This window comes from Mesoplodon mirus (genome assembly GCF_964341445.2).
Source record: "Mesoplodon mirus genome assembly, chromosome: 6".
NCBI classification, from domain to species: domain Eukaryota; kingdom Metazoa; phylum Chordata; class Mammalia; order Artiodactyla; family Ziphiidae; genus Mesoplodon; species Mesoplodon mirus.
Genome location: NC_138982.1, coordinates 62,091,034 through 62,114,546, shown reverse-complemented (window position 1 = coordinate 62,114,546; position 23,513 = coordinate 62,091,034). Strand labels below are relative to the sequence as shown.

The 23,513-nt window shown below is 36.7% G+C and overlaps 1 protein-coding gene across 1 annotated transcript in view; it reads right to left on the bottom strand.

Annotated features, from left to right (window-relative positions):
• The window catches only part of SERPINI2 (serpin family I member 2), a 28,752-nt gene extending 7,091 nt beyond the window's left edge, over positions 1 to 21,661 (bottom strand). The window contains exons 1-6 of the mRNA XM_082625257.1: positions 21,286 to 21,661; positions 16,230 to 16,460; positions 14,009 to 14,203; positions 13,736 to 13,928; positions 5,422 to 5,519; positions 372 to 458 (exon numbers count right to left, since the gene is read on the bottom strand). Coding sequence (XP_082481383.1) covers positions 372 to 458; positions 5,422 to 5,519; positions 13,736 to 13,928; positions 14,009 to 14,203; positions 16,230 to 16,460; positions 21,286 to 21,532 — 1,051 coding nt within the window. The 5' untranslated portion in view covers positions 21,533 to 21,661. The remainder of the gene's footprint in view (positions 1 to 371; positions 459 to 5,421; positions 5,520 to 13,735; positions 13,929 to 14,008; positions 14,204 to 16,229; positions 16,461 to 21,285) is intronic.
• Positions 21,662 to 23,513: the final 1,852 nt, after the last annotated feature.

Below are 23,513 nucleotides of genomic sequence, written 5' to 3'. Positions count from 1 at the left end.
AAGAGTGCAAAGGAAGAATGGAATTAATACAATTTCTTAAGAGTGAACATTTCTGAGCAATCATGTTTCAGGTTTGAGCCTACAGTTTTCTCCACTGGGTCCTATCAGCTAATGGGCAGGTAATCCAAGTGAAAAATAAGTAGATATCAGTAGTTGAGCCTCAACTCGTAATCAAGTCCCTTCCTTTTTCTTTTGCCTTAAGCTCCAGCCGCACAGGTGCATAAATAGCTTATATAGCCATTTTCCCCTTCCTTCAGTGTACTGGACAGCAGGAGGAGAAAAGGAGATCAGAGGACCACAGAGTGGAAGCATCCTCACGCTCATTTCCTCCAGTCCTTCCTCCTGGCTTGCTGTGACATCATTTGTCCTACCAGTTGATGTTGCAGCTTCACTGCCATCTTCGTTTATCTCAAAGAAAACTTGTTGCATGACATAGGAAACATACACTTCAGCGGAATCTGTAGGAAAATATGAAAGTGCATTGAAGGGTTAACACTCAGGGCTAGTACTTATTGGATCCCAGGTGAATTACATTTTCAAATGAACAAAGAAAAGGAAAAAATCCAAACTCTTTCCAAGTTAGTTAATTTGCTAGAGATAAATGTGGTTTAGGTTTAGGTCTTGCAGAGATGATGTAGAGAAGGTATGGAGAGACCAAGTTTAGCTCAGATATAAGTGAAATATTTGAATGGACAAAGGGTTTTGCCTGCCTTAGTCATGGTCTACAGGCAAGATGAAAAAGGCTTTACAGATTTGAATTAATCCCACCCTATGTCTTTGACCTCAAAGCCAACTTGCCTTTTAAATTCCGTATTGGGTTTTGATCTGAGTTTAGAACAAAATTTACTTTCTTTCAAGACTGATGAGGCGATAAAGGTCTAAAGAGCTTTTGTGTCATCTGTTACAAAATAGCTTCAGAGCTATGCTTTAAAACCTGTCAAATTTCTCAGTGTAAGATAGTGTCTTAATAACGTTTTGTTCTGCTGTGGAAACGAGCTGAGAGAGAAGGCCCCTCTCCTCCCCTTGGTGGAACTGATGTATGTGTGAAGCGTTTCTGGTATTGTGACCTGTGAAGAGTCTCCTTGAGAAGGGGGAGTGAAACCATGAGTTCAGAAGCCACCTGCCACCCGTGTCCAGACCAGATAGATCTGACAATATTCCTCAGAGAGACAACGGAAAGGTTGTCGTGAGTTCAGTGGTGGCGAAAGGGTGAGGAAAGGAAGGCAAGCCTTGAAACTTGAAGAGAAAGGAGCTTTGTCCCTCATGAGAGAGAAAGCTGATGTGACGCAGGTGGACTCCACCAAGACGACTGAATTTAGAAGGATTCATGAAGAAATAATTTAGTCAAGGCAAACCAGCTCTGACAGCTTACAGAAAAATAAATCTCCTCAGGCAAGATAGAGAGAAGTCATCAAAGGGTTACTTTCGTAAAAAATGGCTTCCTAAAAATAACTCCAAACTGCTTGTAATGACTCCGTCTGGGCCCCTGATTACCTCTCATCCTCATCTCCTACCCTCGTCTCCGGGTCCAGTAGCTCCAGCTACAAGGTCAAGCATCAAGACTTTAGCCCCATCTCTCCATCTGCTTAAAATCCCTTTTCCCAGAACTTTCCCTGATTGGCTCCCTTGTTACTTAGGTCTCAGCAAAAATGACACTTCCTCAAAGCAATTGTCCCTTCTCACCATGTCTAATTCTGTTCTTATCTGATCTAAATCTCTTTATCCCATGACTCTATGTTAGTTAATCCATAGCATCTATCACCTCACCATTTAATTAATTAATTACTTGTTAATTGTCCATCTGCCCTAACAGATGTAAACTTCATTAGAAGAAGGAATGTAGATTTTATTCAACTCTAGAAAACTGCCTGGCACATAGTTGGCTTTCAATAAATACTTACCAAATAAATAAATCAATGGATAAGGCTATGTCCAGTGATAGAAACATGTAAGATGGAGAAAAGGGGGCATCCACATCATTAGTGTGGGTTAACTAAAATGCAGGAGTGTGGTTTTTTAAGGTCATGCAAATGAGCACATTCTTTTCCCACAACTGCCTGGAATAAGATAGGATTCACATATAGAGCACAGAGTAGATGACCAAGGGGCTCATGCAAAGAATGAAGACCGAAAAGCAGGTTGGGGTGGAGTGGAGAATTTCACGCATGCAGTTTAGCACTGGCACCAGACCAAGTGACTCCCTGGCCATTAGACTGAGCAATTTGGTCTTCTGTATTCCATCTTACACAGAGGGGGGCCCGGTCTTGGAAAAAGAACAGGACTTGGGAGATGATAGATTAGAACAAGGGATCTGAACTTCATAAACTCACTGGTTTCTACATCTTTGCAATAATTCTTTCCCTTAATTTCCTACGAAAATTCCAAGTATGTCTTTGTCAAGTTAAGAGGACAAGAAACTTTCAATAGCTTTGCTAGAAGATGTGCAAGTAAATATTAATGTGCCATTTACTCACTTTTTTTTGTATTTAACATTTACTGAGTGTCCACTATATAACAGATGTTGAACAAGGTGATTTACATATATTCTTTTTTTTCCACCACTAGGATATATTATCTCATTTAATAGATTAGAAAGTTGAAGTTCAGAAAGGTTAAATATTTTACCAAAGGTGACACAAGAAGTAATAACAGTTAGAAGTCAAATATTCATCGCAAAGTTTCCAAAATAACTCTTTTGAAAACATTTCATTCAAAACTTGTGAATGACATGAGTATAAGATAGTGTCTCTTTTGTGTAACTATCACACAGCACTAGCATTGGACTGGTTCCCAGTAGCCTTTAGCAAATGTTTATTGTCTACTTACAAATGGTAAGTAGGGATAGCAGGGAATTAATTCACTATTCTCCTGAAGACCAGAAATAGTGCCAGTCTTGACTGTGGTTGTTCTATTTCAGGCAATAAGACAGAACCAAAGAATCAAAGTAGTTAAAACAACTCAAATAGGCAACTCAGAGCAAAAAATGTTGGACATTTATTCTTTTCTGTTCAGGGTTATTCTCTCGCACAAAATCTTTTATAAAGCATTTTGGAGGTATTTTCTTGATACATCTTCTTGTAAAAGGAGACTTTATAGAAGTCACAAATTGCTGGGAATTTGCAGAGCAAGTGGCTATTTGAAAGTCTGAGATATAGCAAGTGAGCTTCCAAAGGCCAGAAAGAAATTTAAGAGGAAGAGGTGTTTAAAAAATGGCTTGGTTTATTTCAAGTTGGTGAGGTGTCTGCATTCCAGGACACACTTAGATAGCATCCTGTTGCAGTATTTAATTTTTTTTATTAGTTTCTGCTTTATAACAAAGTGAATCAGTCATACATATACATCTGTTCCCACATCCCTTCCCTCATGCATCTCCCTCCCTCCCACCCTCCCCATCCCACCCCTCCAGGCGGTCACAAAGCACCAAGCTGATCTCCCTGTGCTATGCGGCTGCTTCCCACTATCTATCTACCTTATGTTTGGTAGTGTATATATGTCCATGCCTCTCTTTTGCTTTGTCACAGCTTACCCTTCCCCCTCCCCATATCCTCAAGTCCATTCTCAAGTAGGTCTGTGTCTTTATTCCCGTTTTACCCCTAGGTTCTTCATGACCCTTTTTTTAAAAAAAAATTCCGTATATATGTGTTAGCATACGGTATTTGTCTTTCTCTTTCTGACTTACTTCACTCTGTATGACAGACTCTAGGTCTATCCACCTCATTACAAATAGCTCAGTTTCGTTTCTTTTTATGGCTGAGTAATATTCCATTGTATATATGTGCCACATCTTCTTTATCCATTCATCCGATGATGGACACTTAGGTTGTTTCCAGCTCCGGGCTATTGTGAATAGAGCTGCAATGAACATTTTGGTACATGTCTCTTTTTGAATTATGGTTTTCTCAGGGTATATGCCTAGTAGTGGGAGACAACCCTCAGAATGGGAGAAAATATGTGCAAATGAAGCAACTGACAAAGGATTAATCTCCAAAATTTATAAACAGCTCATGCAGCTCAATAGCAAAAAAACAAACAACCCAATCCAAAAATGGGCAGAAGACTTAAATAGGCATTTCTCCAAAGAAGATATACAGACTGCCAACAAACACATGAAAGAATGCTCAACATCATTAATCAGTAGAGAAATGCAAATCAAAACTACAATGAGATATCACCTCACACCAGTCAGAATGGCCATCATCAAGAAATCTAGAAACAATAAATGCTGGAGAGGGTGTGGAGAAAAGGGAACACTCTTGCACTGCTGGTGGGAATGTGAATTGGTACAGCCACTATGGAGAACAGTATGGAGGTTCCTTAAAAAACTAAAAATAGAACTACCATATGACCCAGTATTTAATTTTGACTGTCTCATTCCTGATGCTGATGAAACTGTCAGAGAAGTCAGATCTATCCAGCAGTGTGAGAACAAGCAGCTAAATCATGCGTGAAGGTGATAATGAACAGATATGTCACCTGTGTACCCCACCCACCTCCTCCGCCAGGAAAACTCATTCATTCTATTCATTTACTCACGTAATTGATGAGTGCATAAATTAATGAATACTTCTCCAAAGTCCAAATTTTATATAGGAATACACAATAATGCTGGGTTATGATATCCAACCCCATCAGACAGACAAGCCTGTGTCATTAGGACTGTTGTTTATATATATATATATATATATATATATATATATATATATATATATAAAACAGAAGACTGAATTTAAAAAAGGGTAGATAACTTAGGACAAATTGGCCCTCTTCATCCATTTTCTTTCTCTTTAGTTATTTTTGAACTTGTGGGTACTGCCAGGATGAGAAAAATTAAAGACTGTCTTGGGCTTTGTTGTATAAGTAAGTGTCTTAACTGCACACAATTTCCCAGGTGCCAGTTAGCATAAAAGCTCCATCTCCTCAGATGTGTTGTCAGTCTCAAGCTAAATCTACAAACTGCAGCATTACAATTTCTAGATTGTGTTCATCATCCAGCAACTTGTGGATGCCTATTTCATGGCCTCTAATATTACCGAATTAACATTTGCTAATTGGTTTATAAAAGTTTTATTAGCTCTGCTTAGATGAGAGCCTCACAGTTGTAATTCCCATTATTCAGATAAGGAAATCCAAACAGGGCTGGAATAAAAGCCCATATAATACTTCTCCTACACAGTCTCACTGTAAGCATGGTTAGAAGGCTTATCTAACATTCTATAATGCTGTCTGACTTTCATTAAGCAAAACTACTTAAGTGCAAAATAGAGTGCTTGTTTACAGACAGCTTGACATGACTATGACATTTATTCTCTGTGTATGTATCTTCTGGGGCCAAATGCTCTCTCAGTTTTAAGATCAGTCAGTTAACATCATTAGTAAGAAAACATATTTACATGATAATATAAGAATAATTTTCCATATTACCTGTTATTCCAGAAAGGTCACAGCCACCATTAAATATCTTAGTTATATTCAATGAATACAAAGCTTCTTTGAGGTCTAATTTTTGTTCTACTTTAAATCTGTTTTAAAAAATGAAGAGGAAAATTTTTGAAACACTGTACACATTTTCTACCAAAATGATTTTTATAAAATGGATGACTTGGAAGAGATTTTATTGTGAAATATTTTGTTTTCATTATCCCAGTTACGTTTCCTCACTTTTCACACCATTTTTCCCCAGCTACACTGAGCAGTTCTGAGTTGCTAATAACTTGTTTCCCAGATAAATGGTTGGTTGGGAAGGGAGAAGCAAATACTCTATTTTTTGAAGTAACACCCAACAAAACAGGGTGAATTCTAGCTAAGTTTTCAATTATTTGCTTCTTCGCCAGAAATGTAAAGCTTCCCTCCAGCAACTATACACACTCAGATTTTTCACATCATCAAAGGTGGTTCCTGGCAGGCATCCACGAGACTATGAGCCTGAAACAGAAGCCAACGGTCCTTAAAGAAGATTTTTGGCTACTGAGGTACAGAGAGGGGGCATTAGTAACCTATGAGCCTTCCCATCCATTGTCACAGTTGATGTGACTTCCTTCAGTTTACAGACACACCTAACATCTTCCCCAAAAGCCCTGTATTTTACAGGTAAAAGATTGAAAGGGAACTAAACTTCTTTCCAATAAAGTAAAAATTATAGGAAAAACAAAAAGCTGGTCAATACTTCTAATTCAGGGCCCTAAGTTAGGACTCCAGATTCTGCGCAAGTCTCCAAGCCTCGATTTGCCTGAAGAGGGAGCTTCACCAAAGAATCTCAAAGATTCTCTCAAGCACTGATCTTCTATGATTCCAAGTCAACAGCAATCAGTGACCCTCACTTTCCCATTTCAATAAAAAGGGGGGGGGGGCAGAAAAAAAAGAAGCTAGTACTTACTGGCTTTAGAGATGCTGAAAGCATCCATTTACATTTTACAACCAAGTTGGAGACTTTGTTTATGAAAGAAAAGAGTCTTAAGTCCTCCATCAGGGGGCTATGTATATTTCTTACCTCAGGGAAATCCCAAGACAGCTTCTGCCCAAGGGGCTCTGTCTGTGCCCTAGCTGGGCCTTTGCCCCCGTGCTCTCTGGTTTGGATGCAGACATGATTGCCCAAGCACAGGATCCTTGCTTAGCTAACAGGTAGGCCCACATCTGGGGCTAGAAATTAGCTTGTGCAATCAGTCTAATTAGATCATTGTTTTAATTGCCAAATACTGAACAAGCTTCTTAATTATAGTTCTTCAAAACAAGGAACATGCTGTGGCAAAAATTTACTGGCCCTAAATTACTTCTTGGTAAAATATTATGCCCTTTTGGAAGATGTTTATTCATTCAGAACCCTAGCTAACTGGGGACGGGCACAATTCACAACAAGCACATTAAAACCTACTGATAATGAAAATAACTTGTTTTATGCCAATCATTTTCAACTTCTTCCTTTTAACTTCCTGCTAAGAAAGATAATATGCAGCATGATGGCTCTGAGGCTTTGGGGTTGTTCTTTTTTTCTATTTTCATTAGCACACTTTTTTTATTCTGAATGGAGTATGCGCTTCTAAAAGGTTGAGGAACAATGTTCTAGTCCACCCATAATTTGGCTATTTTTAGTATAACAGTCCAATGATTTGGGGATAATGACAAGAATACTGCAAGACTTATTACAACCTCTAATAAGGTCTAATCATACCAGAGAGTCATTTAAGTAACAGTCTTGCTCATAACATAGTCCAATGAAAGCTACAGTGATAGAAACCCATTCAACCATTTAATAAAAGTATAATCTACGGCCGATTACTAATTAGCCATAATTATTGGAGCCATGAATAGCCAGGTGTGAAGTAGCACTTCCATGTGTTAGCAGTTAATATAGATCATAGTTTTTAATCTTCACAAAAACCCTAGGAAGTGAGCATTATTATTCCCATTAACATATAAGAAAGTGGAGGCTTTGAGAAGGTTGATTTTCAGACTCAAGGACAAGATAGGAGACAGGGCTAGGATTCAAATGCAGGTCCCTTCCAAGTCAGAGCTAATGTGCTAACTTCCACTGCCTTCTAATCTAAATATAATCCAAAATCGTAATCTCGATCAATACAATATGTGTAGTGTTAATTGTGTACCTCTTCCAAATTTTGTGAATCTTAATATTTATTCTAGATGTGGTTCATTTCCTCTTTTCCTTGACTCTCCTCTAAAATTGTCAAAAAAAAAATACAGCTAAAGGTAAAAGAATGAGTAGCAAAAGGACTGGATAGACAATTATCAACCAAACAATCATGAAATGAATGTTTTAGCATATGTAAACATTATCTGCCTCCTTAAAAGGCAGCAATTTACTGCTATAGGCTACCATTGTGCTTAAAGGGGTCTCACACAGGTTAAAGCTGCAGAAAACGAAGGAACACAATTCAGAATTTCTGTTTGAGAAGGAGTCACTCCTGGTCTGCAGGCCCTACTGTGGATTGGTGTTGTCCCTTTCTTCTCCTTTATACCCAGGACTCTTGTTTAACGACAAAATGTCTTCAACTGATTCCCCTCAAGGTCCCTGTCCTTATTGTTTAGAATTCCACTTTTGATACAGTGGGCTTGAGTCATCTTTGGAAGGTTCAGGCTTAGAAACAACCAAGTCTTAGGGCTGCCCACAAGGATAAAAATATAACACAATCCTTGACAGTGGTGGACTTGGACTATTATGTGAGTACATAGTAGTTTCCAGTCACTTTGTGTGTGTGTGTGTGTGTGTGAAATATTCCATTGGCCTCAAGGGCTGAATTAAAAATTCTTTCTGTCACATAGGAAACATATCTGGACAATGTTTAATGTAAACTTGGATTCCAATTTGTATCAGTGTTTGATAGGCTAAAGTGAAAGAACATTTAGAATCATCATTGCAGCTGGTCATGACTTATCTATTCTCACACCCAGCCTCATTTTCCCTGAGGTCACTTTCTCTCACCCACACACAGTTCACATTCACACACTTAGAGATCCAAAGCTGTCTGTTTGGGATTGACGTATGTACACTACTATGCATGAAGTAGTTGGCTGGTGAGTGCCTACTGTATAGCACAGGGGGAAAAAAAGTACAATCCGTTTGCAGGACATATATTAAGTTAACCTGAAAAATGCATTCAAATATACATTAGGTGCAGACAAATACTGTTTGATTCCACTTATTTGAGGTACCTAGAATAGTCAAATTCATAGAGTCAGAAAGTAAACTGGTTGATGCCAGGGGGCGGGGGGGGAGGGGGCGTGGTGGGGGAGGGGGGAATGGGGAGTTAGTGTTTAAAGGGGACAGAGTTTCAGTTTAGGAAGGTGAAAAATTTGGAAGATGGATGATGGTGAGAGTTGCACAACAATGTGAATGTACTTAGTGCCACTGAACTGTGCAGTTAGATACGGTTAAAATAGTATGTTTTATATTATGTGACTTTTACCACAATAAAAAAAACATTTAAAAATAAAATAAAAGAGTAGTGTTTTGAAATACAAATAGCTACAGTTACAGCAGCTAATAATAGTAATTAGATACCATTACTGACTGCTTGGAACTATACTAAGCTCTTTATATATATTATATCATTTAACCCTTTAAATGACTTTATGAGGTACAGAGTATTATTATCAATTTGCAGATGGGGAAGCTGAGGGTGTGAAAATTTAAGTAACTTTCCCAAGGTTAAATAGCTACTCAGAGGTGGAGCTGGGATTTAAATCCAGAACTGTCAGACTCTAAGATCATGTTCTTCACCACTGTACATACCCCTTCTGAGTGTGTCTCAATAATTGTGCAAAATAGCACTCACAGTCTGTAGAGAACTTCCCAGAGATGCTTCCTTGTAGGAGCAAATGGCTTTGCTCAGTGGGATCTACCAACTTGCTAATTACATTGCATACAACATCCTGAGGTTAAGCAGGGGTACTGGTCAAAGAAAAGAACAAAGTCCACCAAAGACAAAGGCCACTGAGCTAACCAACCACCAATTCCCAAGCGAATCCTGACTTCTTATTCAGTTCCACCCCCCTGCCTAGAAATGAGCTGGTCTCTGGGGGAATCTCTTAGAACTAGATTTCCTGGGATTATTCCAAACATCCTAATCACTTCTCTCTTCCCTTCTGGATGTTGAGGTCGGATAGCATCAGCTAATCCAGTGCTAAAACCTCTAAATCACATGGGATTGTGCAGGAGAGAGACATCAGGTAGACATCAGACCCACCCCCTCAGCACCACCACACACAGACAGGGCCATGTTCTGAATCTGTGGATGAAGAACTGCACCCAGAAAATGGCAATGGGGCCCCCCAGGACTTTGTGCAATCTTTAGATGGCATTATTTGGTCAAGTGAACCCAGTACCTTAGTAGGTTTACATTTTCTACATCTCAGCAGCTCTCTAGAAAAGCAAGCTCCTAACTCATTCCCATGTATTATCTTTTTTATTTGGCAGGCAAGCAGGGAGGAGAAAGAAATAGAAAATATAGAAAAGGAAAAACAAAATGTTCATAATGCCATAACCCTATTACAACTAATGTTAACATTTTGGTAAATTTCCTTTGTTTCTTTCTGTAGATTTGTTTCTTTACATAGCTGTAATCATTGTAAAAAAATTTTAATCCAGTTTTTTTTCTATTAAAATATACCATAATTTTTTCTCATTATCACAGCCTCCATATCTATCATTGTTATTGGCTAGGTTACATTCTACCACACTTTTCTTAAAATTCGTTTACTGTTGAACTTTTACATTATTTCTGTATTTTTTCAAAATAAACAATGTTGTAATAAAAAAAAAATCTTTGGTGCCTGGAATTTGTTTGGAAAAGGTGGTACAACTGCCAACTAATGTTTCTGCTTCCATATAACTGAAGATTCGATTTCACCTTTTAAGGCAAGTTATTCATTTGTTTGGGAAAAGCAACGCAGTGAGCTCTTTTAATGCAAATAGAACCCCTGGGATGGAGATGGAGAAGTTTGAGATGATGAGAGTGGAATCTGTTCTACCCCATATGAAGACGTTGTTTTCACTAAGGGTTGAAATCTACTGTTATAGATTCCTATTACGACTAGGAATCTGGCCTTAGAGGGGATGGAAGAAAATCTGTGTTACCTTTATTTTATGCTAGGAAAAGTTGGAGGACTCTGGATGCTGGGTAGGATGGAGATGGGAAAGACACCCATTTTGGGTGAGTGGGCCCCGGCACCATGAAAATGGTAGGCTAAGGATAATAATGGACAGAGGAAGACTCCCTGGTACAAGAAATGACCTACATTCCAGGAATACTTATCCCTGAAACCTGGTTTTAAATTTCTTTTCACCTTGTAAGCCCTTTTTATTATTAGATTTCAGTAAAGTTTGGTTAAACATTGAAGTTGCTCTTACTTGTAGTAGCTTGCCAAGGGCTACCTTAACAAATTACCACAAACTATATGGCTTAAATAACAGAAATGTATTGTCTTACAGTTCTGGAGTTTAGAAGTCCAGAAACAAGGTGTCTGCAGCATTGGTTCCCTCTGAGAGCTGTGAAGGAAAGATCTGTTCCAGGCCTCTCACCTCGGCTTGTAGATGGCCATCTTCTCCCTATGTCTCTCCACATCATCTTCCCTCCCTGTGTATCTTTGTATCCAAATTCCTCCTTTTTATAAGGACTCCATCCATACTGGATTAGGGCCACTCTAATGACTTCTCTTTAACTTGATTACCTCTACAAAGACTCTATCTCCAAATAAGGCCACATTCTGAGGTAGTGGGAGTTAGGATTTCAACATACGAATTTGGAGAGCTCATAATTCAACATATAACAGTTGTTCCTGGGCAAATTAAAAGAAAAGTCTGTGTTCACACTATGGGAGAAGTTGTATGAGAAGTGTGGCTACAGTTTGGAGTCGCTGATGACAAGGCCAAGCAGTTTGGAAAAGCTGTCCAGACTACAGTAGTCTAGGCAGATTTGTGGACTGTGAACCATTCCTGTTGGTATTCCTAAAATGTTGGAGAAGGGAATTCTGAAAAAAGCATGTATTTCCTATTGTCAATTCAGTTTGGAACTTATACATTATTATCTAGGCATTTGTTATCTAGGCTAATGAAGATGAAGATACCTTAGTTATAAGTACCATTATCCCCATTTTGTACTAATAAAACCACAACCAGGACATTAAGTGACTCTCCTAAGACCCCACTACTAGTACATAGCACAGACAGTTCTCAAACTCAGGGGTATTTTTGTGTGTGACCCCAAATATTAATCTTTCCAAAGGGAAAAGAGAGAGAGAAATAAATTTGAAAGTAACCAATTCCAAAAATTATTTCTATGATCAATAGGTAAACTATCCGTCACATACACCATTATATCCCTGGTGTTTGGCACATAGTAGGAGCTAAAAGAAATACTCTTTGAAAGACTGAATAACATCCAAGCAGAGATTTATAGATGGTAGAGAACTGGAAGAGAGATTGGAAAGAGAGAGTCGATATTAGAGACATGAATAGTAAGGAACAAATAAAAGAGAGAAGAAGAGGAAATTTCTGAAAATGAAACTCTGGTAAATATTATCTGGGGACAGAAGGAAAAAAGGTGTAAGTCAGGGAGAGGAAAATTTCACAGAAAGAGAGAAAAATAAATAGAAGTAAGTTATGCCATAGGGGTTAAAGAAAGAAGGGTTTTCAAGAAAAAGGGGATGGTCAAAAATATTTGGATCGGGCTTCCCTGGTGGCACAGTGGTTGGGAGTCCACCTGCTGATGCAGGGGACACGGGTTCATGCCCTGGTCCGGGAGGATCCCACATGCTGTGGAGCGGCTGGGCCCGTGAGCCATGGCCGCTGAGCCTGCGCGTCTGGGGCCTGTGCTCCATAACGGGAGAGGCCACAACAGTGAGAGGTCCGCGTACCGCAAAAAAAAAAAAAAAAAAAAAAAAAAAATTTGGATCAAGAGCCCAGAGTTAGTGTGAGGGAATCATAGGATACCTCTTTCTCCAGGATATCAAGGAAGACAGAGGAAGAGAAGTTTAGCAAAAATGTACACAATTTTTGAGGTGAAGGGTTGAGAGGTGAGTTTGCATGCTAATATGTTTTCTTTAAGGAAGAGGTAGTTGAGACATACATTGAGAGTAAGAGAATCAACATGAAGCAGTGCCTGGAGAGCAGAGGTAAAGTCTTGGTTGGGTGTTAGAAGAGAAAGTTCTCTGAAGAGAAAGACTACCAAGCTCCAGCCTCAGGGAGACCAGAGTGACTGATTTGGAGAATTTTGCTTAACAAAATCAGTAGTTGGGAAGCAGGAGTAGCTTGTTGATGAGAGAACTACAGAAGCACAAAGACAAGGTGACAGAAATATTTAAAACGTTTGGTGAGAGTACAACTGAAATAACTGACTGGATCCCGGCTAAGTGGGAAAGTAAGGAAAAGTCAAGAGGGTGGAGAGGTGGAGGGCCAGGAAGGCCTTGATGAGTGTTTGAAGAAAAGTTTAGAAATGAAGGGACAGAAAATAATCTATTAGACACCTGTCTCTTTTTAGAAGTTCAGGTAGAGTGTGATTTATTTGGGCACCCCTTACTCTCTGAAGTTTCTCCTGTCTCCAGGAACCATGATATCAAAAAATTAGTGTTTATAATTATGGCTTCCTGAGATACACCTTTGTGATTTCCATTTTGTATTAACTATCTGAAATGACCCCAATATTTCATAATAGCTATAAATGGAAAGTAACCTTTAAAATTGTGTAAAAATAAAAAAAAATTAAATATTTATATAAATATATATACCCCAATAATAAAAAAATGACCCTAAGATTTATATTTTATATTTTAATGACTCTTACGGCACTATCTGTCAAAGGCACTTTAACATATCTTTTAATTGTAGAGTATCACAAGAGTTTTGGGAATTATATTTTCCTTAAACACAATAGAAGACAAAATATTTTAAATTCCAATCAGGAAAAAAAAGAGAAAGGTAAGTTTGTATACTAAAAAGAATAATAATTCCCTTTAATCCCAGCATTCTGTTTTGAAGACTTACATTTCTTCATCTCTTTCAGAGAATATTGAGTACTTAAATTCCATTCTTGTCATGGCAACGCAATGCTGGCAATGTTCAGACCTGCCTTTGTAAGCATAAAGTAGAGTAACAACTCCAAACGGGTTTTTTTCTTTATATGTTTGTCAATAGCCTTTTCGAGCATTGGTTATCTTTCAGCCGGCTATTCAAGTCCCTCTATAAGTGAAAACATAGGAACAAGAATGATAAAATGACATTACCAACCTGGGGAGGCTTATTTCCACTTCCTCTTCTTGCATCTCAGAGAACCACTGCAGGATTTGATGAGCAGTAATTAGCTTTTCCATTTCTTCTATGTTCACATCTTCTGCAGGAAGTATGATAATTAAACTAAACTCATCACCTTTGTAAGGTAATTCTAAAACCTGGTAGTTCATGGAGGACTCAGAAAAATAACCTGGAACAGAGAAAATAAAATATTAATATACTTGGTAATTCCCAAAATAGTGCTTTAGAGTGTGATTTTTTTCATATTACCATATTTTGTTCTCAGAAGAGTCTTCATCATTGGAATTTTGACTGCTGCACCATATTTCTGAGTGAAATTCATCAGCCTTGTGTCTTCTTTTCTAAATTTCTGTTTCCAATCCCCCTTGAAATAAATAGCATTCACCAAAACAAGCCGAGTCAGAGGGCCAAATTCTTCCCCTGAAAACATGTCTTTAATTTTTCCTGTGAAAGGAAGAGGAAGAGGTGGGAAGAAATATGCAATAGTTATTCAAAGGAACTGCTTTAAATAGAATTAAAACAAAAATTTATTTTGCTAATCAATTAAAAACAGGGTGCTTTATCATTTAAACTTGGCAATTTTGAGAACAAAGGGGAGCTTTATTAAATATTTCACTTAGAAACAGGTACAAACAGGATTTCACTAGGAAACAGGAGGTACAGGATTGTCTTAGGCAAATTTGGACAGACCTAGTAATGGCCTCTCTTTAGTGAGATTATTTGTGTAAATTGTTTTTCAGACAGAAAGAACAAAACCTAAGTATCTCTTCCTGTATATTTGTTGGTAATTTTTAAACTTTATTTCAAGGTTCTTCAGCAAGTCAATCAGAATTAATATGTTAATGGTTCACTCAAATTCTCCACTCTTGCAGCTGCAGCCACTGACCATTGGGAGAAGACAAGAATAAGGTTGCTAGTATGATTTTCCTCTTCTAAAAAACCAGTCTCCTGGATTCCCTGGTGGTACAGTGGTTAAGAATCTGCCGGCCAATGCAGGGGATGCGGGTTTGATCCCTGGTCCGGGAAGATCCCACATGCCGCGGAGCAACTAAGCCCATGCGCCACAACTACTGAGCCTGCGCTCTAGAGCCCGCCAGCCACAACTACTGAGCCCGCGTGCCTTGACTACTGAAGCCTGAATGCCTAGACCCGGTTCCCCCACAACAAGAGAAGCCACCACAATGAGAAGCCCATGCACCACAAGGAAGAGTAGTCCCCACTCGCTGCAACTAGGGAAAGCCCGCACATAGCAACGAAGACCCAAAGCAGCCAAAAATTAATTAATTAATTAATTTAAAAATAAATAAATAAATAAAAATAAAAAACCAGTCTCCTATTTCTACATCCAATGAGTATTTCCAAGCTGTGAGTCAACAGCATGATCAGGTGCCATGGAGCTGTCTAGGGATGTGTATCATTGTGTATCCCAATAATAGGACTTTCCTGTGAACACTGCTCACAGCACCCATCTCATATTTTCAACTTCTGCTTCCCCATAGGAGGCTCCCCATGAAAAATACAGTGGTGTCTTACACATCACAGTTTTTTGTAACAGGACGAATGAACAAAGAAACAAGCTACTATTAATTGAGGACCTGATATATGCTGTTCACTTCACATACATTTTTTTTAACCTTCCAATAATCCTGAAATGTTTTAATAGTATCCTCATTTTAAATGGAGCATAGTTTAGAACTTGTCAGAATTTGAACTCAGATCTGTATGAGTTTAATCTTGTGTTCTACTATGTCACTCAGTAGCGCCTTTGGAATTTTTGCCAGAAGTTTAGATTACAACTTTATGACAGAACTATCAATATTTATTATGAAACATTAACACATCCAACTAACATGAGTTAATTATTTACAGTATATGTGGGAAAGAAGGCATCTGAGATGGACAGATCTAAGTTTTACCTGGCCAAAGATATTATTCCTGCTGCCATACTTAAAAATCCTATACTTAAACAAAAATTATTATTAAAATTCTTCCATCAAGAATTCTACAAATAGGGCTTCCCTGGTGGCGCAGTGGTTGAGAGTCCGCCTGCCGATGCAGGGGACACGGGTTCATGCCCCGGTCCGGGAAGATCCCACATGCCGCGGAGCGGCTGGGCCCGTGAGCCATGGCCGCTGAGCCTGCGCGTCCGGAGCCTGTGCTCCGTAATGGGAGAGGCCACAACAGTGAGAGGCCTGCGTACCGCAAAAAAAAAAAAAAAAAAAAAAGAATTCTACAAATAGGTGTCTCTCTCAAACAAAAAATAATAATCTGTATACCTTTCAAAGCAGCTTACAATTTCTCTCTGTTTTACAATTTAGTATTAATTTGAATAACAGGAAAGAAAAATAGGAGATTTGATCCCTCTGAACCATAATTTAATAGGAAAATATTCAACCATTCTTTACTTTAGGATATTAAAAATCATGAATACAATGGCAAATAATGACTTAATGAAAATGGGAAACTTTACCATCTGTTTTGCTTTCTACCCAGGTACTTATTGTCTCTGCACAAGCTTTTGCATTCTGAAAATCCACCAGTTTTATGGCACTCTGAAAAAATTCCTTGTTGCCATGGAGATACTGTTCTTTCACAGTGAATCCTTCTTGAAGGTAGAGGGCATTGGCAAGATTAAATGTAAATTCTTGTTTTTTCTCTGAGATGGCAGAGAAAAATGACTTCAGCACAGAAAATTCTTCTCCTAAAAAATAATTATAATGTATACTGACATATTGAACAACATAAGAACAACAGCTTCTCAGCTTTGCTTCTAAGCACTCTGATTCATATCACCATTTTTTACACCCTTAGGTATAACTAACGATCCTTTCTAAGTTAGTGTAAATATCTTAAGCATTTATCTCCTGTGGAATATGCATTTTGTAGAGAAATCAGCTCTCATACAGGAAAAAAATGTCCATGTAAATTTGAAGTTTGTCAAAAACAAGAATATGCATTTAAACAGGCTGAAGGAAACTTCCTCTTTATAATCAAATTTAGCTCATTCTTAGTTGTTGGAAAGGTATCTTTAGAATCTCATTCTTTGCATAACATGCAATATTTATGAAAGAGGAATACTAATGAATGCTGATGGGGGCTAAGACAGTGATGAGCAATCCTTTTCACTACTACTTTTATTTCAGCTTAAGAAAGAATTGCTCTCTTATGAGCAACTGTGCCTGTCCAAGTTTTGAAATTTATGAGGTACCCCTATAATTATCTCTGGAGATGCATAAGAATCAAAATTACCTATTTCTTCAGGTTCATGAATCTATATACTTTGGCTGTCTTTGTGAACAATAAAAATCTTTAACCATTCCAACTATAACCACTAGCCAAATGAGTCTGTCAGAGTCAGCTACTAATCACCATTGGCCCATTACTTATTTATCACTGGGTCATCCTGACCACCATGTTTTCAGGAAGCTGTATGTGCCATTAGAGAATTCAGCTCTGATCGTTGCTCAGTGGCTTCCTATTTATTACCAGAGGGTACCAATATTTTTCATTTCTTTCTGGCTTAATTCTGGAACTCAGTTGTTGAATCTGGGAACTGTATTTCAAATCCAAGGTTCCTTCAGAGCGTTTGTTTATTTTGATTTAAATACTGAAAATACCGCTTTCATAACTTACAAGTTGATTGCATGCAATTAATCTCTATTGAAGAAAACACAAATGGTTCATCATTGGGAGATGTCCATTGAATAAAGAGGGAAAAAAAAGACTGAGAGGAACTTGCTATGAGGTGTCTATTGGAAATAAGGTGTGTAAGTGTGTGTGTAAACCTTTTATCAGAGAGCTAGCAGCCCATAGGGCATCTCTGTGCAAATAAGAACTCATGCCCTCACTGAGTGGTGGTGGTAGGCTTCATGCCCATATCTTGTCCAGCTGAGTGGAGACTACATTGTCAGTCCCCAATTGCCTCTTTGTCCTGGTGCTCTTGAGCAGATACAACCTACATAACCATAGAGCAGGCTTGGAAGGTATATTGCATCATATTTCAAACTCCATGATTCTCCATTTGTGGGGATATAGACACAGACATAAACAATTTTAGTTACAAAAACTTACTTCCATATGATTGGGTATGAAGAATATCAATAATTCTTTACAACCCTGGAGTTCCTTACATAAGGAAGAATGTTAATCTATTTTACTTGTTTATACAATGATTTCAGATGCAATCATTTCTTGCTATTGGAAGCTGAGAGAATATCTCAACAGCTGAGAGCCTACAAAGAAGACTTTCTGAGGGAAGGCATAGAGCTTCTCCAAAAGACTTAAGTAAGGTCAGAAATAAAGTGGCAGAATTTGAAACCAATTTTCAGAAGTTTGTAATTTATGAACATCTTTATAGGAATGGGGAAAAAAGGAGAGGGGGAGAAAAAAATAGTTCCAACTCATTTGTCAGAGCAAATAAATTTATGTCATGTACTTAAGGTCTAAGACTGTTTGACAAACAGTCAGCTGCCCTTTGATAAATCACTGGATGCAGAAGTCAATGAAAAAATGTCACCAATAGCACAAGTTTGGAGAATATAAAGTTATCTGCCTATACATTTGATTTAGTTTACAGATTAATAGTTTCTTTTAGCGCAGATCAAAAAGAATACATATCCATGGCTCCTAGTAAGCAATGAGAATAAGTTTATTTCATTTCCTAAAATAGAGCCATGGAAAACCTACCAGTCATGGAGTGAATGTGACTTTTGGTTTGGTTGTACCAGACCTCCAAAAAATGTTCTAAAATTTGGTACATGTTTACTTCTCCTGCTGTTAAAAGCCCAAAGATCAACCGTGTGTACAATGTGAGAGATCCAAAGATGAAAACAAAGGCAGTCATAGAATTATAGATTATTTTAGCTGAAAGGTCCAGAGAAGTCATCTAATCCAAACTCCTCTTTTTATAATGAGGAATCTAAAATCCAGAGAGATAAGATAACTTGAAAGGTGCCCAATCACAAGGTCATTTGTATGCTTAACTGAGACAGAAGTTCATGCTCTTCTCTTTCTATAACCCTCTTGGAATAAAGACGCACCTTTAAGTTAGTCTTCGATTAATAAGCAGCATCATTAGACACAAAGCAAAATGGAGTATTATCAGATGCTCAGTAAACTGGAGAAGGTAAATTCTGAGCAGACGCTTTGTCAATGGGGAAAGAAGGATAAGTGAGGATACTGAGAGCTCCAGTAGGGGTAGGATGCTAGGAGTTGTATGCCCATCTGAAGAATAAGCAGTTTAGATGTGAAACAGGTTGGTAGCTGGAAAAGTAAAATATAGCCTGACTGAACAGATAGCACTGCTTGACAATCAGAGGGAATTGAAGGCAGGGCCAGGACCAAGATGGGTCAATGAGACACTCATTTTGGCATAAAATTTAAGGAGATGCCAACAAATTCAGTAATCAAGATAAATAATATTTTACTGCAATATAATTTTAAATCAATATTAACACAAAGAAATCCATGATGAACAAAATATAAAAATTTTAAATAAATAAAGACAGGCTCATTGTTACTGATTTTTCTTTTTGTCTTGGGTTCCAATATGGCTCTGCTAGGCACTACCTTCTAATCTGTCATACCCTTTGTTCTACCCTTAACACCATTTTGCTTTTCTTTCTTTTCATCTTCCTGCACTTTTTCTCTCTGTTCCCCTCCTTAACTCTGTGTCTTATTTTTCTTCATTTCTTAATTTTCCCTTTCTTTTTTTATTTTCCAGAGTTTAATATTTATATTTTCTCCCTTTTTGGTTGGTCTTCTTTTCTTTTTGTACTTATCCTCCATCTGTGCTTCTTTCTCCCTCCCTTAATGAAGTATAATAGAAAGCAAGTTTGGTAGATTTTGTTACATGTGTTAAAAGGTTAATGTTTAATTGTCCATATATACTCTTTCAAAGAAAATATTAAAATGTTCATTATTGCTCTTGTGACCTATAACCCTCAGTGAATCATTTTTAGAATTAGTTCTGGGCAAGTTACTCAACCTTTCTCTGACTCAGTATCCTCATCCGTATAGCAGGGTTATGTCTGCCTCACAGAGTAATTGTGGGGATTAAATGAGATAAGCACATAAAACAGTGACTGGTACACTATATATATATATGTTTGATAATGTCATCATTATTATTACTATGATTATTATTATATTCACAATCCAGCGTTGTTAAGACTCCCATGTTCCTCTATAAGATGGATTCATTTAAAGTAATTTAAATTTCAGAGGCTCTAATTTTGCTAGTTTATCGTGGAATCAACTTTACATATCTTCATAAATGTTCTATTACTTTCCAAAGCAGTATCATGTGATATAAATGTTTCTGGGACTGTGTAGTGGGATTTGCTGAAATTAATACAGACAATGAAGACTAGATCTGCAACACAGTGGCTTCATTTTACATTATCCACAAAGGAAAACTCTTGCAATTAACTTCACTATCACCAACTTCTTTCCTACATAAAATTGCCTTTATTTAAAATGAAGCAAATAAAACCTTGTAAATAGTTTATTCAGAAAAAAAATTTCCTAAAAATAACTACTCTGTGCTAAAGCAAACATACTGAAATTGGTTACAGTTACAGTGACTAAATGTCCAAATCAAAAATCTGGAAGTCACCTCTAATGTTTAGGACACAGTATCTGACAGTGATATAAACATTTTAAACTAAAATGGAAATTGGAAGCACAGGATAGCCAGGGAGATGGACAACTACCCCCTGAAATGGGATACCAGCACTAAAGCATCAACACAGTATCTCAGATGGCCGGGCCCTTGCAATGCTAGAAAACAACTACCCACATGCAATGGGTTATATAAATGCTTCTTTTTTTTTTTAATGTTTTTTAAAAACTATTAAATAAGCTTTTAAAATATATAAATGCTTTTTCTTGGTCTCACTTAAGTGAAAAGGTTAAATTCTAATTAAAAACTAATTTTTAAAAGCTTACACAATAATAAGAGATGCACACAAAGATTTCTGGGTGAGGGTACTCACTGAAGCATTTTTATAAGAGAAGTATTGGATATTATCTAATGAAGAAGGGTTAGGTGAGTATGCAATAATGTTTTCATCAGAGGCAAAAAGACACAGCAATTAAAAACTACATTCTGAAGCAGTTGCATGATATGAAAAAATGATCAGACACAGTAAGTGCTAGTAGAAGAATATGTGTATACATATATATGGGTGTATATCTACTCATACACATACACACGTGCACACACAACATAATCTCACTTAAAACTGGCTAAAACAGGCTAGAATAAAATATATAGACATAGTCACAATTTTTATGTGTATAGAATTAATTAATAAATTATTTTGGTAATATTTTCATTAAGAAACAATTATAAATATTTACATTGACAATTATTTGCATTTAAAATTCTCCATTTTATTATAATTTCATACTTTTCATAACTTTTTATATTTAATAAGTTCTATGACCCTGAGCTTCTCTGATAGTTTAAAAATAAATTTGGCCAGATCTTATCTAGTATAAATAATCATATGTAAGAATCTTACCAGTTGAGGTTTCTTGAAATTTTAAACTTTGTCTTATCTGCTGTTGTGTTATTCCTTTTGCTCCCAGTTGTACCATTCCAAGGGCCAGAGTTGTTCCAAAAGGGGAAATTATGATGTTGTTCTTATGAGATAAACAAACAGCTTGATAAAGATCCACTGTAAATTCGGTATTTCTTTGAGCCAAGGGGCTTGAGGCTTGACTTCCAGAAAAAGTCAATAGGAGACTCCACAACAAGATCTTATCCATTTTGACCTCTCTGCATTGGTTAATTCAAAATTTGTTAGTTTTCAAAATAATCAGAGTTTACCATAGTAAGCTCAATAGAAAGATTTCTATTAGAACTTTCTGTCTTATTAGAACAAACTACCACAAGAAGATTCTAATGTCAATTTTCAGACTAAGCATCTTCTATTAGGAGAAATAGGCCATGTGCTAATAGCATTTTTAATATGTATTCAAGAAGCAGTACAGGTGTACTGCAGTTTTTTTAAATTAAAGGAGAAATTATAATGCTGGAATATTATCAATAGCAATACTATCTCTGAATAGCTATGTGATACTTTTTTGCATCTTTTCCATGGTTTTAAATGGGATACTTGCAACTCTGATATCAAGGGAAATTTCTGTTCAGACTACTCTAAAATAGTTTAAAGAACAAAAGGAGAAATGGAATAAAAACCGAACACACTCCAGTGTGGTTTTGAACCTATAATATTAGGAAATTCAAGTATTCTAAATCAGTTGAGTAATCTGGCTAACTTCTTACAGCAACAAGTCTCACACTTTATGGAATGGTGAAATAACCTCCAAACCCACCTCATACTTTTCCAAAGAGAGGTTTTACAAACTCAGAAAAAAATTATAAAGAAACAAAATTACAATCAAATATAAATGGTACAATAACAAGAAATGAAGAAAGCAATTTTTTAAAAATCAAAGAATAATTTGACAAATAAATTAACAAATATAAGAAAGCTGCGACTGAAAACTGTAACCAATTCACAACACTAATGACACCGTATTAAACTGCTCTCCACTAAAACTCCAGGAAATTCAACCATCTCATTACATCGGGAGCAGAATGAGTTTTACAATATTACTGCAGACTTAGTAGAATACTGACTCTGAAGTATTTTAAATTTTAAGTACTTTAAATGAATAAATTTTAAATAAAATTTCAAAGTATTTAAAATTTTAGTAACAATAGTTTTACCCTACAAATAATACATTTTAGTCACTTTCAATAACTCCTACTAGTTTAATAGGTTACTAGGAAGTAACCCTTTATTGGACATAAATATGAAAACCTCCGGAATAATGTTTTGTTAGCCTTAAAGAAATGAAGAACTATATTTCTAGTGTGTTTTGAAGATTATTAGGAAGGCTTCCATGGCCCCTAAATGGCTAAGAATCACTAAGAATCACTATTATACATAAAGATTACTAATAGTCAATTATTTTCCAAAACTAAGTTGTAGAGTCATTATCTAGATATTTCCATTTCTTTTCTAATATGTGTAGTTAAACTTAGATATACAATTTACAAAGAAAAAAAAACCTCAAAACACAATCCAAAGCAATTGTTAGAAAATAATGTGTTGATAAACTGCAAATATAAATATATGCTATCAAGCATCTTATTGAAGATTAAATTAGTACATAAGGTTGTGAGTGGTAGTGCAATAGTAAAAGTGTAAAAGATGTTTTACACGCAAAATAAATTTCTGAGTATCATTTTCTAATATATTCAATATCTCAGAAGATTTCTGACCAAAATATCAGTTTGTAGATAACATAAGTAGTCAAAATGTTATCAAAAATTTTAAGTCATCAAGTGGCAATTCATTTGGCCCATTTTTAAGTACTTGGTTTATATTAGAATAATAAGCAATATTTTGAAGGATGTAATTTTTCCCTAGTAGTAGAATCTGGGAGTTGCCCTATCATTATTAACAGTCTTAATAATTAAAATGTATATTCTTTGAGCATCCATTTCTCCCAGGAAATTTTTAGGCCCTTAATAAACTACAAGCTCAGGCAAAAAAGTTGTTTTAAAAATTCACTTACCTCATTGGGTTTTGGATTGTGTCTCATCAGAAAATACAAAGTACTGGTGAACTAAGCAAACTGATGAATAGTCATAAGAATTTGACCTTCAAATTTGTAGTGAAAATTTAAGGAAAATTTAATCTTTTAAGAAAAATAAAAGTAATGTGTTAATTTGATA